The sequence below is a fragment of the Sphaeramia orbicularis genome, chromosome 21 (assembly GCF_902148855.1).
Source record: "Sphaeramia orbicularis chromosome 21, fSphaOr1.1, whole genome shotgun sequence".
NCBI lineage: Eukaryota > Metazoa > Chordata > Actinopteri > Kurtiformes > Apogonidae > Sphaeramia > Sphaeramia orbicularis.
The window spans coordinates 25,289,908-25,307,747 of NC_043977.1; the positions used below are offsets into that span (position 1 = coordinate 25,289,908).

General features: G+C 40.6%; 1 protein-coding gene across 1 annotated transcript in view; it reads left to right on the forward strand.

Annotated features, from left to right (window-relative positions):
- The window catches only part of igsf3 (immunoglobulin superfamily, member 3), a 94,213-nt gene that overhangs the window by 51,305 nt on the left and 25,068 nt on the right, over positions 1-17,840 (forward strand). The window contains exons 4-7 of the mRNA XM_030124771.1: positions 2,600-3,019; positions 6,372-6,758; positions 9,137-9,544; positions 14,836-15,261. Coding sequence (XP_029980631.1) covers positions 2,600-3,019; positions 6,372-6,758; positions 9,137-9,544; positions 14,836-15,261 — 1,641 coding nt within the window. The remainder of the gene's footprint in view (positions 1-2,599; positions 3,020-6,371; positions 6,759-9,136; positions 9,545-14,835; positions 15,262-17,840) is intronic.

Here is a 17,840-nt window from a genome sequence, read left to right on the forward strand (position 1 = left end):
CAGCCTATCTTAAATGGTTGACTGCCGTCTATTGTGAACAGTGGCGTCTTGGTGTACCTCTTGTTTGACTGTGTACATGTGTATATGTACGACTTGACAGTAATCTTAACATAAAAAATGCTTGCGACCTCATGATTGGACCAAAAATGACCAATATGAGAGAAATATATCATGTACAAATATGTTCAGTTAACTCATGTCCTTCCCAAAGTTTTCCAGAACTTCTTTATGTTGTCTTCTACTATTCACAATTATCCTACACGATATTCAAGCAAATTTTATATTCTGTACTGCCGAACTTCTGTGAGTCAGTATTCTCTAAAATATCATGGACCACATTTTTGGAATAATCTACAACCTAAACTTCAATCAACATCTTCTTTATCATTATTTAAAAAGCATCTGAAAAGGACTCTAATTCATGAAAAAATCTAAGGCTGTATGTCCTTTGATTTCTATTTGATGATTTCTAATTTGATTTGCATTTTTATTGTTTTTACTTTAGATTATTATTTCAGTTATATCGTATTTTTTAAATTCTTTTTTACTCTTTTTTTTTTTTCCTGTGTATTGTTTATTTCTGGGGAGGTACTCACATAAGCCTTTTTTGGCTTCTATCCTCTCCTGCACAATGATGTTACTTGTTTGAATGTTGTTGGTGTTTTTTTTTTTTTTTAATTTATTTTTCTCTTTCTGTTTTATGATGTGCAAATAAACAAAATAGAAAAAATAGAAAAAAAAAAAAAAGGAAAAAAATATATATCTGGTTGTGGCTCCAAAATGATGGTGTCTCACTAGACATTGCTAGAAATCCTGGGATAAAATGTTGAAATGTTGAAATTTAGGATGACTATCGTAAAGTTGTGACTGCTACTATGGTCTACTGTGTGTCTACTAACCAACCAACAGGAATGCAGAAAGAACTGATGCACTATGTTTATGTAAAATACTCTAAAAGCTTTTTTTTTTTTTTTTTTCAAAATTGGTATCCCAAGTTACCTTATTTTCTCTAACCCCGACCAGATTCACATTCTCTTTTTCTAAATAACACTATTGTAAGGGTAATTCATGCTCATGACATTTTATTTTTGTATATTAACTTGTGTCTTAGCCTCCGATTCAGCTCGAGTTATTATCATACACTTTACATATATTAAAATTGATGTTGCACCCAAGTTTATTCGGTCCATATCCCATAGTGAAGCCGAATAAACTTATAATATTGCTGAAATCTCTCAGTCTGTAGGCACCTTCAGTCAGTGAGATGGTGCATTTTATAAATGAGATGGAGCAAACAGGATGGCAGCCAATAACCACACAGACACACGTACGCAGTTGAGAAAGTTCACTCTTGAGAGCACACTGGAAATACTTGTTTTTTACGGTGACCTTTTGACCTTTCTGCCTGACTATGATTAATACATTCAGCTTCACCATCTTAGGTCCAGTACAGTCTGTCAGTCTTTTTCACAGTTCTCCTCCTCTTACTCACACAAAATGTTGCTCTAACTATCCAAAAATACTTCTTTTGGCTAATGCAGGCTCCTTTTAAAAGCAATGGGAGTTTATTTCTGTAGTTGTGTGGAGTGTTTTCAGTCTGCTCTGTGAAATTATCACATTTTGATGTCTACATTGTATTGTTGCTCTTGACTGTCCGCTTCTCTTTACTCCTGTGTTCTCAACCATCTGGTTTGAAGTCCATCCTCTGTTCTTGTTTGAATTGCAGATACTGCCAGGAATTCATTACAGCGGTTTAAACTTGATGTTTGTATATTTAGTATGTAAGATCAGAAAATATTTTTAAATAACTGTAGACTGCTGCGTGATGCTATTATATTGACAGTAACCATCTGGTGTTATAGAAATACCTGAAGAGTCTCTTGAGGCTTCTGACTGTGTGAGATTGAAAACATGCTATCAAGGACATATGAAAATCATGTATGGAACAGCAAATAGAGGGCAGCACCCTCAGAGGAAAAGCCTGGTTGTATTAACACATTTTTTTCAGCGGGGTGGAAGTCAAAGTTACAGAATAGTAGATGTAAACAGAGAGTGTTTTATCATAGGTCGCTCTGGAGTAAACAATACTGAACTTTATTTGTAGATTTAAATAGCATCTGTTGGTTAAGACTTCAATACATGGTGTGTTAACAATACGGTACACTGCAATGAAGAAGCAAAGCAAATAATAATTCAATTTATTTAGCACGTAAATAATAAATTATGCATGCACATTATTGATGCTGAAGCTGCTGACAGATTGTGACACCCTCAGCCCTGTTGGCAGTATGTTTCAGAGGTGATGAGGTTCAACAGAATCATCTTTATTCAGCAAGTACAGGAACACATGCAAGGAATTCTTTGCCGGTAGATGTTGTCTCCACTAAATTATGAATAAGAAGATATAATACAAATACAAGATATAATAAAAAATTTAAGAAAAGTAAAATAAGAGGAAATAAGCTCTATATACACATAGACTATATACATAAGGGCACAGTATCAACTTCATATAGGTATCAAGTAATTTATTTCTGTTATTTTGCTCTTAACTTCTAATGTTAAACTTCTGCTTTGTTTTTCTTTTTTTGTCTTGCAGTCATTGCCGACTCATTGACAGTAATGGCTCCAGCACAAACACTGTCCAAGGTGGAGGGCGACACGCTGCAGCTTACATGTGAGGTATCTCGGACCACAATGCAGCACACTCATTTGTCAGTGGGGTGGTATCTGCGGTCCCCAGAGGACGCCACGGCCCCACCTCAGGAGCTGGTCACCTTGTCAAGGGACTTTGTGCTGCGCTCCGGTGGACCATACAGGCAGAGGATGGCCGCAGGGGACCTTAGACTGGACAAAACCAGTGCCACAGCATATAGGCTGACTATTCATAAACTGCAGCCGGTGGACCAGGGCCTGCTGTACTGCCAAGCCACTGAGTGGATTCAGGACCCAGATGGCAACTGGTTCGCCATGACCCGCAAGCAGAGTGATAAAACTCAACTACGAATTCAGCCCACTGGTGAGTACAGGGTGGGAGAAGGTACAGACACTTTGAGTAGATGGTAGGAGGAGTATGAGTCTACTCTTAGGTCCCCCCTTGTCCTCATGACAGACTGAGACACACACATGTGGGCCGGCTTTCTCTGATTACTGATCAGTATCTTGCACTAAGCTCATTAGTTCACTAAAAACGGCTTAACTAAACCTCCAAAGACCCCCCCACTTTTGTATTTGTGTCTGTTTGATGAGTAATATTACAAGCAGATCCAAGAATAATTTCCCCAGCTATAAACAGAGTGGGTGTTTACCACAGGAGTCTTATGGCTTCCACATGTACAGAGCCATCTCCCATGGCAACGAGTGGCCAAGAGACTAAAAGACTTAAATGGATGTTTCACTCATTGCTGAGGTGACACCCCTTTTTCCAACAGTTATACCATTCTAGTCATGGTTGAGTGCATTAGTGAGACAAACCATAGCAGTTTAAATTTAGCCGCTAAGGAAGCGTATTGTATAATGGAGAGGAAGCAGGGGCGGCAGGAAGACGTGGGGTCAAGTAAGAAACCAGGAGTGCATGATAGAGTATGTGGGAGAAACAAAGAGTGTGTTGGGATGGAAGATAGAGGAATAGCTCTATATGATAATGATCTAATAAACTGTCAGTGTCTAGGCTTGATGGGCCACAAACAAAGACAGTTTAACGGCCTTGCACAGACTCCCTTTCACAAGTACATAACCTCCCAGCAGACTTGACCCCGTCACACCCCTCCCAGACAGACTGAGCTGTATTCGCCATAAAAAAAAAAAAAAGAATCTATTGTTGGCTTCCAAGAAAGGGCCACGGAGATGGGTGATAAACTGCTTTGACATTAGCTCAATTACCAAAGCAGCACGCAGTGGCGAGTGTCTCATGCCAGTAAATCACTTCAAAGTAGAATCGTATTCTCTTTCTCCATTAAGCATCAGATTCACTCTGGACCAATACAACTTGATGGTGCCCCAGATAGTGCTGGATAGATGAGAAGGCAAATGGGAACTCAGATGTAAAGCAGGTTTGTCAGATGAGTTCCTGCTACTTTAGGGAGGAGACAAAAGGCACAAAGAGCTCCACTTGCTGCACCCTTCGTCACTCTCTGTCTTCCCTGTAATCTATAATGGATGGCAGTGTTGTTGCATGACAAAGAGAATACAGCAGTTGTGCTGCTGGGTGGCTATGGGTGTGAGTTCTCCAACTTGAGTGTGTGCGTGAATTAGTTTTGTTTTCTTTTTATGTGCTGACGTATTACCGATTATTGAGTACAGGACTTTCATACCTTTTGGCTAAACATAATGTGTATTTGATGTTGCACCTGTCTGTATGAATATTTGAAAGGACGCTAGAGAGAATGAGAGAAAATCAGGAAAGGAGAGTGAACAGCTTCTCCATTAGCCTCCTATTATAAAAGATGGAGTGGATCTGGAGACAGCCCCATCACTCGCTAATCACCCACAGCCGGCCTTAGAGAAAGGAGCCATACACAGAATTCTAATGTACCTTTCACCCTCTGTTTTTACCACCTCTCTTTTCTTTCTTTGCTCTCTCCTGTCCTCCCTCATTCCCTGCTCTCACATCACCTTTCATTTTCATGTCTCCTCGCTGCATCGTTTTCTCCCTCCCCCTCTTCCTCCCTCTCTTCCTCACTCTGCTCTTTCCGCTTACCACTTAGCTTTTTCTAATTGCCTCTAAACACTTACACATGCTGGACCTGTGAGACCGTCTTCATCCCATGTTTATGTATCCTCTCAGCTCAGTTCTTCCAGTAAATACAGTCTTAATGAAGCTCCTTGCTGAGTGGTGACCAATTCTCCTCAAAGCAGGTCAAGGCTCTTTTGACTCTGCTCCTCTTCCTACACATTTTGTTAAATGCCATAATGCATTGTCTTTTGGTTATAATCCTGCTGCCTTGTTGTAGGAGCAGCAATCTTTTCTTTGTTTTAGCATCTGTGGGCTGTTCTCCTCACACCTCTGCTGTCTTGTTCGTAAACACATATTTTCAGGGCTGCGAGTGGTGATAATTTTACTGTTGGTTAATCTGGTGATTATTTTTTAAAGTTTGATCAATTTGTTGCTTAGTGTAATTGAATGCCAAAAATGAAGAACAGTAATCCAAAACTAAAAGATGTTGCATTTCACAAAATGTAAAAAGACAGCAGTTCTCCCAGTGAGGAACCATAAAGTGTTCGCTGCACTTGTTTGATTAATTCTGTCAGTTTCTCAACATCAGTAATACTGTGCAACACACTACGACTACATTTTTAGTCTGAACTAATAGGCACTTGCCTTTTGACATCTACATATGTAGCATAAGTGTATGTATGCCATTATTTTGTATACAGAATACTGTATGTGCGTTCATATTTGTGTGTATATGTACACAATGCCCCCCTCCCTCCATCAAATTTTCACAGCATAATGATCTCTATACCAACAGCAGGCTTTGAACTTTTCCACATGAGTGTGTTTCTCAGGAAGTCTGTTTAAAGTCTTTGTAATTACAGCTTGGGGCTACCACCTCACTGTGAAGCAAAGCAGCCGTCTCTGATACATACCGTGCTCATCATCTGGAAATTAATACAGCAAATAAAACTGAGCACGCAGGCATGCACGCACACATACAAATAAAACAACACAGGCATAGACAACAAGCGTAATTGTGAAAAGCGGTAGCACGAGCAGTGTTTACTCTGTCTGTTCTGTCTTAGACCTAGCAGGAGGAGAAAGCACATGACTCTCTTTCAGACTGCTGAAGAGAATTTTAATTAGATGTGTTTTTTATTGCAGAGGTGAAACCAAGGGGGTAGAGAGCAGAGCTCTGTGAAAGATCAGCATTTTACCGGAGCGCTGCACTATGTGACCTCAACCTTCTCTCTTTTCTTTTCTCTCTGTCTCACCTTTTTCACAGTTGTTAACTGTGTATTAGTCCCCTCTCACCCATCTCTAACCACCTACAACCGCGTCTCTACCACCAACCCTCTTAATCCTCCATCTCTCCTTTTCTTTCCCTGCTTTAGCATTCAGATTCAGCATCTCAGACTGTGGATGTGCAGAAAATGTAGAAGTGTTAAGAATTTTAATTGTACCCCACATTTAGAAATAAGTCTACTTTTTGACAGGAATAAGTGGTTTAGTATGGATATGTTCCTGAAAAAGATCTTCCTCAGATATCTTTGCCTTTTTGCTTGTTTGTTTACTACCATTAATGTACTGTGCCTTGCGTATAACTTATAAAGCTTTCATAAAGGGTTGTAAGCACTCAGGTTTTCACATATATTTATCTGTTTTTCTTATTTCTGCTTCTGCTTTCTTTTCTCATCCCATCTCTTTCACTCAGATCGGGACTTCAGCATACAGGTGAGCACAGAGCGACGGTCCTTCACGGCCGGTGAGCCGCTGGAGCTTCGCTGCACCATTGAGGCTCAGAATGTGCCTGAGCGATTCTTCTCGGTGTCGTGGGTCTTCAGCAGCTCACCGGTGGCCGTGGTGGGCCCCAGTGCCGTGCCTGTTCTAGGCCCCGATTACATTGCCCGTGAGGCTGCAGGCCACATGACTGTGCGTAAAGAGAGCGCCAACGTTCACCTGCTTAAGCTGCAGCACCTACGCCCTGAAGATGCGGGGAAGTACATCTGCCGTGTCACAGAGCGGGAGAAGACACCCACCGGAGACTTCATTGACCGCAGCAAGAGGTCCCGCAATGTTCAAATCACAGTCCAGCCGCTCAGTGAGTAGTAATCTGTCTGCATAGCCACTGGCTTAGTTATGGTGTCCTTAGTTGTCAGTTTTACTAAGAATGATGAGCTTTTCATAATAACAGTGTTATCTTTGTACAGGCAATGTGTAGTGCTGTACTGGGCTCCTCTCCTCTCTCACACACACACTTTTCATTCTCTTCCTCTCTCTTTCGAAGATTGCCTACAACAGATAGCCACACAGCCTCTATTGTTAGCTGTGAGTAAGAGGACAAATTACAATGCCGCTCTTATTCCTGATGTATTTTCTGTTTGAGTGGATTGCTAAGGATTGGTAATGCAGCATTATGGTCCTAGCCATTTCCTTGGCTTAGCTGGGGAGGGGGGTGTGGGGAGGAGGGGGGGTACACTATAGAGGGATAATGGAGAGCAGAAGAGTCCAGACTCAAGAAGCCTGAGCTAACAGCCATGAAATGAAAGCATGGAGAAAGAAAAGAAGCAGAGAAAGGCGTCTAGCTCTCCAGGGCCCTCTAAGTGACTCCCGAGGCAAAAATTAATGTGTTCTGCTGGGGCAAACCCCTTCAGCTGGTTTAAGCAGGGCTGCCTGGTGGGGTTGCTTCAGGTTTTCATCTGATTGATTTACAGTTGGGCTTTTCTTCCGGTCACTGAGACTTTATCTTTCTTGGTAGCAGCAGGTAATCACTCCTCTACCAGGTCAGATCATTTGCTTCAACCTAACTGCTTCTCTGTACATCCTGTGTCTCTTGGGACCGGAACGGTGTGTGTGTAGCCAGCTGCTGCCAGCATAATAAAGCGTAATAACTGCAGGGTAATATCTGCTCTCAAGCAGCAAATGCTACCTTATCCTGACCGCACTGCTCCCACTGCTAAATCAGCCCAAAACAATGGCCCTAAGCCTGCAGCAGTCCCCAGGGAACCTCTCTGTATAGGAGGTTTTGTTTTTTCAAACAAAGACCCTAATGGCCTATAAAGGATGTTTATGGGGTTTACACAGGATAATAGCCATGGTTAGTGGATCGGAGCTTCCATGAAACACAGCAGTGGGGGTCAGGAAGCACGTATTTCTTCCAGAAATGTCCTTACACATGCCTGCTTTCCCTCACCTGCACACAGCGAATTTCGAGATGTGCTTCATCACTTTAATTGGGGAATTGGGTGAGAGTAAGTAATATGGTGTGACAGGGGTTAAAGTTGATGAGTCAGAGGCAGACAAAGGTGACAGCAGAGGAAAAGCAGACGTAAACACTCCTGACAAACTGGTGTTGATGGATGAGTTTACCTCTGCGATGGGAAAAGGAGAGAGAGTTTACTTGCTCCCTGAATCTCCATCATACAGACAGAGAGGACACAGACAAGGGTAGGAAAGAAGAGCATTTGGGTTTTCTATAAAATGGTGAAAAACGTACTTATATGTTTCAATATACACAGGAAAGAATTATGTATAATAAGATGTCCACCTTGTAGAAATGGGTAAGAAAGAGGAATGCAAAGTTAGACATTTTAGGTGAAAAGGACACATGCATAAAATCAGTGTGTAACCAGTCCTCTCAAATCCTGAAATTGATAGAATACGAAGCTATGTTCTTAGCCACTGGAAAAAACGATGAGACTGTAAAAATGGAAAACAGACAGGAAAAGGATGAAGGGTTTCCCCTTTGTTCATTTGAGTGTGATAGAAGTAAGAAGCGACTTTATTCCCTATTCACAGAGAACTCATGCTTGTTAGCAGGGCGAGTGAACTGGGAGAAGGGCAGTCAAGCTTGGCCAGTGGGGGAGAAAAAGGAGAACCCTTTAGCCATACCCCCCAAGAGACAGAGGGGTTTGCTCCCAACAGGCCAACAGTGCTTTAGGGTCAACCAGAGCTCCATGATGTTTGATGGACATTGACGTGATGAGAGTCGAGATAAAGCAGAAAATCAGAGCAGAAGAGCCAGTAAAGTCTTTTATCCTCCTCTTCCTCTGAAGTGCAGCAGAGGAGTGTGATCTGAGCCATCTTCCCTGTGCCCGTGAGGACTCGGTCAACAAGCTCCACAGAGTTGAGAGAAAGAATCTGAACCCACACACAAACCCACTATGGCTTCTTCACTGGCTTTTACTCTGATGTGCCCCATGCCAGTTACAAAACCACACTATCATCCTCTTACATGCACACTTACATACACATGCATTGCAGTTGCAGAGGATTGTGTTATACTCCAAGGAATAGACTCAGCAATTTGTTTTTTTGCCTCCAGCCTTTTGTACTCTCTGAATGCTTTGACATAGAAAGTGTGATTCTTGTGTCTGGTATGAGAATGAATTTTAGGTACTTCCTCTCACCTGTCATAACATTGAATATCTTCTTCACATGCTCACCTCTGCATCTCTTTCCCTTGTCTTTTCCTCCCAGAGAGCAACATCACAGTGTTATTGTCCAGTAACTCCTCAGAGGTCTTAGAGGGTGATGTGATCCAGCTGACCTGCTCAGTCCACTCCACTACAGGCCCCCTGTCGGTTGTCTGGCAGTGGATAGACAAGGAGGCAACTGGGAGTCCTCAGGAGGTGGCTTCTGTAGATCGGGACGGCACTGTATGGCACAGCCCCACCTACAGAGAGCGTTCCAGCTATGGCGACGTTCGTGTGGAGAAGACTCGCGGTGACACATTTACCCTGTCCCTGTACAACTCCCTGCCTGGCGATGAGGGACAGTACTTCTGTATAGCAACTGAGTGGCTTCAGAAAGGTACCGAACTTGAGCCACATTGGGAGAAGATCGGAGAGAAATCAGCTACAAAGACAATCACCGTCAAGACTGTTGGTACGTTATTCTAAGTTAGTTTAATGTCATTTTTCTATGAGCAGGTGAAAGACACTGAACACTCCACAGTGTCTCGGAATGTATTACACTCTAAACATTTATTGTATCTAGCTTATGAGGGCAGAGATAACTCCATACAGGAGATTGATCCAGGCTTATATGGAGAATTGATTATATATCACAGATGTATAAACTAAATATTTAAACCTCAGTTGAACTTTTGTTTCTTCACCATAGCAGAGATTTTTTTTTCTTTCATGCTGCAGTTTTACACCTTTTTTTGATGCCACTTTCAGGTCCACTGGTTAATCTGGGTGTTTTATTTTCTATTACAAGGTTAGAGGAGATGCTTTATCACACAGGTGTCAAACATGTGGCCCAGGGGCCAAATCTGGCCCACCAAAGGTTCCATTCTGGCCCCGCAGGATAAAAGTGCAAAAATTAACCTGAACAGTCAAGGTTGTCCAAATAGTTTTGGTTCAGGTTCCACATACAGACCAATGTGATCTTAAGTAAAAATGACAACACAATAAACCCATAAATAATGACAACAATAACAAATTTTCTTTATGAAAAATTATGTGGAAAAAATTTAAGTGAAAAAAAAAACAAAACATTACACTGTGAAAATATTTACATTTACAAAACTATTCTTTCACAATAAAGTGTAAATAAATACATAAATAAAAACAAAGATGAACAACCCAAAATGTGCAATTTGAACAATATTCTGCCTGTCACTAAATGTTTTGTGCATTTGTGAATCCACTGTGATCTGTAGTTGTGTTAATAATAAGAGATGTAATATTGAGGAAATTGTTCAAATTTTAGTTCCAAACTCCAAAATTTTAACAATATTCTGCCTGTTACCAAATGTTTATGTAACATTGTGTGTAATGTACATGTATAAATAATAGGTCCAGGCATAATATTGTTAAAATTGCACTAATTTTTCAAATGAAATTTCTGTTTTTTCAGGTTATTCACATCTTTTTTGTAAAATGTAAATATTTTCATAATTTAATTGGGTTTTTTTTGTACTAAAACAAAAATAAAAACTTGGATTTGTCATTATTTATAGGTTATTAAGTCATTATTTTACTGGTCTGGCCGGCTTGAGATCAAATTGGGCTAAATATGGCCCCTGAACCAAAACGAGTTTGACAGCCCTGCTTTATCAGGTCAAAAGGCCATGACACAATCACAGTGATTTTACCTGCAGTGTTGCTCATCAGTTTTGTTGCTCTTTACAGTCCGGATCAGCTTGAAACAACTGATGGATTTCTCTATTTGTCTAATTAAAACATATTAAATTAATGATTATTCCCCGGATTTATCAGACAAAGATTACAAACAGTGAACCATAATGTCGTAATAAGATCAAAGAAGTGCTTTTGAAAATGGTGTCCTAGTGAGCACTTTTCAGATTCTCACAATCAGACATTAGTCCAGTAATCTTCTGTCGGCACTCTGCAGGGAAAAGATATTTGCAGCTTTGCATGTCACATCGCATTAGCATATTAAAACCTGCATTCTGTACTGCTACAAATGGTACCATGGATTTGACTAAATGAAAAGTGACCACCTCTCTCCTTCATTTGCTGCTGTGGTCACAGTTCATCAACTTGTAAAATGTCTTGCTCATTGTCAAACTGCCCGTCCCTAGACCTACCTCAATATTGTGGCTATTTCCGAACTTGTATGTAAACATTGTTCCGGTGTAGTGGGGATATCTAGACACGTGTACACCAAATCAAACAGGAACATATGGTTTTTGATTCGTTAAAGACTGATGAATGGCTCAGGCAGAACATGCAGTCTACATAGTATGATATGCCATAGATTATTCATGCATAGCCGCAGGGAAGGAGCTATTACGAAACATACTCTCACACACACATTCACACCACCTGCCAGACGTCAAGAGCAGTGTTTTCGTGACACCCATTACACACATGCACACATACACACACATATATGGATTAGTCAGAATTATTAGAATGGAAATGCAGCGGCAATGTGTTTCACAGTCTGTGGGTCTTCTCTGTCAGTGCTGAGTTAAGCTGAACATCCTCGGTACAGGCTGAGGAAGCCACTGGAGCGGAGCAACGAGGAGCTGGCAGGCCAGGAGCACTGGGCTAAAAAACACACACATACACACAGAGCCAAAGGATTAACTCCCTGCAGCAGCACACGGCGATGCTGCAGAGAGGAGATGTCAGTTTTTAAGTGGCCATTTGTTAAGTTCGGGCAACAACAGAAACATTAGTTTAAGGAACAAGGGACGCATTATGCAAATAAGGGAAAAGACGGCAAAAGCTGCTCGTCTTTCCAAAGTTACACTCCTCGACCACTTCCTCTTCTTCTCCTCCATGCTCGTTGATCAGAGGATTTTTCTAAATGTGCACTGTTGTGTGACGGTCATTGTGTGTGTTTTACCCTCAGATTTGTTTTGGTCCTTGGTTTTCTCACTTTAACTTCCAAATGCCTCTTTATTGGACCTAAACCTGACATGCAGATAGAGCCAATGTTGTTTTTTTTGTCCTGTTTCAACTTCTTCCCACTATTCTTGGCTCACTTCTTTAGTTCTCGCACTGTTATAAATAAAATAAAACTCATCTGCTATAGTTGGCTTCTCAGTTCGGCTGCCCATGGATTGTTTATTTACATTGGCCTGTCCTTTTTCTGAACCATTCTAAAGCTCAAGCTGCTGTATGTAAACGCATTGTCTCAGTTTGGTACATGATGGCTTTCCACCTTAATGGACCCCATCTGCCTGCTGACAGGACCTGGAGAGGAACGAGTGAAATATCCTTTGGGAACCTTATTTTTTGTTGTTGCTATGGTGGAGATAAAGGTGCTCCATAAAAAGTTTTCTTTTCTTGGCTTAAGGGGCCCTTTAGAGGCCTGGGGTGGCAACTGTGTATTAGTCAGAAGCCTATAGAGTGTACACAAACACATACACATACCACTGTATAACTTTTTTCTATTGTGCATGAAACAAATGCATTCATTTATTATTTATTCACTGAAACACAAAGAGTTATATGGGAAAATGGATTTGCGTGAAATCTTCTGTTTTTGTCTCAGACGCCGTAGACAGTGAGGCAAATGGATGGATGGATGTAGGGATGGAAGAGGGGCACAGGGAGATGAGAGATAGAGTAAGAAGGGAGAGTTATTGTCTATTAGAGAATTATGGCTCCAGGCGGCTGTCCTAGCAGCAGCTAAGTCTGGACAGAAAGCCATTGATTACACACCCTGAAGGACACTGGGGATGATGGCTGTCAGAGCAAGAGAGAGGGTGAGGGACACAGTGAAAGTGACAGGAATGTTGACAAGAACTGAATGGCGGAATCTGCAACGTCTCAAGGAAATGAATCACCAGATGTGGCAAAAATCAGACTTCATCAAGAGCGTCCCCATTCCACCTGCCCCTTTGTTGTTTTAATATGTCTGTCTCATACTCAATCATTCACGTTCACTGAAATGTCCCAAAATAAACGCAGCAGGGAAAGGTTATTATTAGGGCCATGGAGAAAAGGGATTTTTCTTAATCGACTCTGTCTAGTCTCTCTTTCTTGTCTTCCTTGCTTCCCAGTGTAGGTGTATCTTGGCAATAATGTATGCAGTTGGGTGAACATTTTTAGCTTAATGAGGATAGTTTAGACTTGGCAAGCTGTTGGGCGTAGATCGAACATCAGCGCTTAGAGGAAATCTCTCCCTTGGGTTTTCTTTGTTGCTTCACCATTAATTTTGAGGTGCACTCACACATAGCCACGTACATGAACTCATGCTCATTCACAATCAAGAGGTAGTACATACATATGAATGCAGATACATGCACATGCTAAGCCAAATAGCTGCTTTAGGGTGCTTGCGTTTTGGCCATTCAGCTGAAGGAGAATTGTAATGGAGATTACAAAGTGACGGTATATCAAATGGGCCCAGTGCACTTTCAGTAAATGCGGTCTGTAACGGGGATTTGTTTCTCTGTCACTTAGCCAGACTATTACTCTTCCATTTACTATTTATTTACTAGGATATTTTATATGCAATCAGGTAATGTTCTTGATCAAATACTCTACAGTGTATTTGAAGCATTCAAATAAAACAGGAAAAAAAACCATTAGGATACTTTACTTAAAAATATACTCAAATACAAGTCTGAGTTCTACCTGAAAAGTCTCATTAAAGTAAAAACATAGTATTAACCCTTAGGGTTCTGAGCCTGTTTTGGTCGTTTTTGAGTACTTTTGGTTTTGTCTTTATATACTATATAAAGAAATCTTTACTATACCCATGTTTAGTATCTTTTTTTTTCAGCACAACTTCATCTATCTCATCTGCCTATTATTTTTTCACTTTAACCTATGTCAACACAAAAGGACACAACACAAAAAACACACAAAAAAGATAAAATTTGATTTGAAAAATATAAATAATTTATTGCATAAATAACACAAAGATGCTTAACAAACTTTTTCAAAGACTTTAAAAGTGAATATTGGTTCCAAATATTAGGTATATATAATCAAAATTGTAATAAATTAAAACTATACTTAAATATTTGACATAAAAGCATATCTTACATAGGCGTTTTCTCCTGTTTTCTTTATACCCACTGACATTAGAAACTCTGAGGCCTCATCACATAATTAATAGAAGTGGAAAATGAAAAGAGAGGGAAAACAACAATCATCAGAAGTTGGGCTTTTGCCCTGATCTTTGATTTTTGTTGAGATATTGGATAATTTCAGTATTCCTTGAAATAAAACTATTTGAGAATTTAAGAAGGAACCTCCGCCAAGGCAGATCAGTGCCCCCCCCCCCCCCAAAATCACCACCAAAATTGAATCATTTGCTCCTTGTGCCAGTATCAACATTTCCTGAAATTTTCATCCATATCCATCCCTAACTTTTTGAGTTATCTTGCACACAGACAGACAAACCAACGCCGTCAAAAACATAACCTCCTTAGTGAAGGTAAAAATCACTTCTTGGTCGAGCTGTAAATGACTCAGACATCTCAAATGTAAGCCCGACCACTCATTCCTTTTTGTGAGACATCAAATGCTTGAAAGCCCCAAGTTTTACATTGTATTTTAAAAGCATATCATATTTGTCATTGTGTAAAGTCTTTGTCTGAAAAGAAATGTGTAGCCAAAGCTGACAGTATGAGTCATGTAGATGTAGTGATGTGAAATTGTAGTTTTCTTTCAACCAGTGGTCATATTGTACCTATAGAGCATACATCATTTTAACATTTCGTCTTCTCTCCTATCATTCAGAGTCCTCCTTTATGGTCTCGGCATCATCCAGGACACCATCCATAACATTTGGAGACTCTTTTGACCTCCTGTGCTTGGTAAAACCCCGCCACAATCCTCGTGTGCCCACCTCTGTCACTTGGCGCTTCAAGCCTTCTGGTTCAGAAGCCGACGACGAAGGTCAGGGAGAGTTCAAAGACCTGGTGACTTTCACACGAGAGGGCACGCTGCAGTGGGGAGAGCAATTACTTGGACTGGGCACACGCACCACAGTGGACCGATCCCATTCCAACACAAACTTCCGTCTGTCGGTGACACGGGCGGGGCGTCGCGAGGCGGGAAAGTACCAATGCACGGCTGTCCTGTGGAGGAAGAACTACGACAACAGTTGGAGCAGAGTAGCCAACCGCACTTCCAACCTGCTTGGCATCAGTGTCTTGCAGCCAGGTAAAATTGCACGGCCTCTTGACTGCTTGCCAGGCAGACACATTTAACTAGAGTGGACACAGACCAGTGCACAAACAGGGATAAACACGGATCCAAATGCACACTCTTGCACTACACATGGACCGAATTCGGCAGAGCTTAGAGGATTTTCTGCCTCCTCTAATTGCTCTTAGTCTCTGGTTTAGCCACTAATTGGAGTGTGGACATGTGTGCATGAGCGTGTGTCTGTGTGTGCGTGGTAGGGTGGAGTCTCCTAATGGAGTGGAGTGAATGGATTGCTAAATATCCCAGAGGAAGAGAAAACTAAGTGAAAAAGGTAAGAGAAGCCAAGGACTGAGACAGAGAAAGTGAGAAAGCGTGATAAAGAGAGTGAGCTGGCTGTCCTTGAACCTGTTTCCTCAGCGGAGGCATTAAACTGTCTACACCACCCTCATTGGCCCTCTGTGCCCCACACAAACAGCGCACACAGAAAAAAAAACACATTCAGACTCAGCCCAATTAGTGGTTGAACACAAACAACAAACACATACAGACGCACAAATACACACTGGCCCAGTTTAGCCCAGTCTGGTGTACCTCAACACTAAGATATTCAGGAGAAACTGTCTGTGCCAATACTCATCCTGTTGGTAAAAACACTTTACTCGTATCCCTGATTATTAGCAGTCCGGCAAAGTATATGAAGAAACAAGGGTTTGATCTCAAGGGAGGGAAGGAAGGGACTGTGCTCAGTGGAAATTATATCTAGATGAATCTGGGGCCATTAATTATAATAATTATGACTGTATTATATTCTTTAATGAATGTTTGGTAAGTGTTTATATGATTTAAATGTTTACATGGAATCCAAAAACCCTATCTGCACCACACATGCCGCAGGATGGCAGTATATAGCGTATATGCCAGTGTAGTGTGTAGTCTCCTTAATTCACAAAGGAGAAGAAGAAATCCAGCACCTGTATTTTTTAAAGGGACAGTGCACCTCTGCTGTTTGGCAAGTGTTTTTCATCATCATATAATAAAGGATAGTTTGACCTGGTTTCTTCACCTTTCACTCAACACCACAAATCAGATAAACATCTAAAAATCATGATTTGACTTTTGTTGTGACAGTGACTGATATCAACTTATTAGCAACTGGCTCAATAAGAAGGGAGGCCACACAGAAACACTATCAGAAGTAATTTTATTTACTTAAATAAAATAATGGGATGTGGAAGTAGGAGAGTAATCAGTCATGTTAGCAGTGTGTGGATGAATGAACATAGTATGGTCCATGCAAACAAAACCAAAAAAAGACAATGTGCATGAAAGCCAGTCTGATGTCACATTCGCACTGCAGGTCTTACTGCTCAATTCAGATTTTTTTTGCTGAAATCCCTTTTTTTGCACTCACATTATAATGCATCTGCCACTAGACTCATGTATGAACAGTCTATGGCCCTGAAGTGACACATGCAGCACACTGTGTTTCTGGAAGAAAATATGGAAATTGCCAGGTTCCGTCTCACATGAAATGCAACATGACCGTTCAGACTGAAATTGCATTTCAAAACATCAGATATGTTTTTGATTTAGTATCACATATAAAAATGACCTGAAAAAAAAGAGGTTTGTACTGTTCAGACTGTCAGATGTGGCTTACATATGGGGAAAAAGTCATCTTGGGGCCACTTTTGCCTGCAGTGTGAAGGTACCCTGAATGAGAGAGAGAGTTAAACAGACAAGAACGGAAGTGTTTGATTTCCTTCTGTAAAAGCCCAGCCCACATAGGCAGATAAAGGCAGATGAGCCTCCCACTCCACAAACCAGGCCACACCCAGTCAACACCAGATATCTGGAGGACAGTTAACACAATAATACAGAGCAGACACATGGAGAGAAAGGGGTCATCACAGCTGATATCAATAAACTTTGTTGGCTGTATCCTCCAGCCTGATGTTAGGCTGATTATACATTTGATAAACATTGCTAGATGTAGACATGTGCTAATTTGCATTGTGTCATTGATGTCATTGCATATGTATTTTTACATATTTAAAAATCTGCATTTTGCAAAAAAAAACAAACAAAAGAAATAGTCATTTTGAACAAAGTAGTATGTGTTTACAGTCAAAAAAAATAATAAAACAAATAAATAAATAAATATAAATATATATATATATATATATATATATATATATATATATATATATATATATATATACACACACACACACACACACACACACACTACTGGTCAAAAGTTTTAGAACATCCCAATTTTTCCAGTTTTGTATTGACATTCAAGCAGTTCAAGTCCAATGTACAGCTTGAAATGGTATAAAGGTAAGCAGTGAACTGCCAGAGGTAAAAAAAAAAAAAAAAAAAAAAAAAAAAAAAAGGTTAAACAAAACTGAAAAATAATGTACATTTCAGAATTATACAAAGAGAAGCCCAGAGAAAACTTCGAGTTGCAGGTTTGATGGGTCAAGTTGCAGCAAGAAAGCCATTGCTGAGACTTCAAAATAACAAAAAGAGGCTTGCCTGGGCCATGAAACACCACCAGTGTACTACTGAAGACTGGAAGAAGGTGTTAT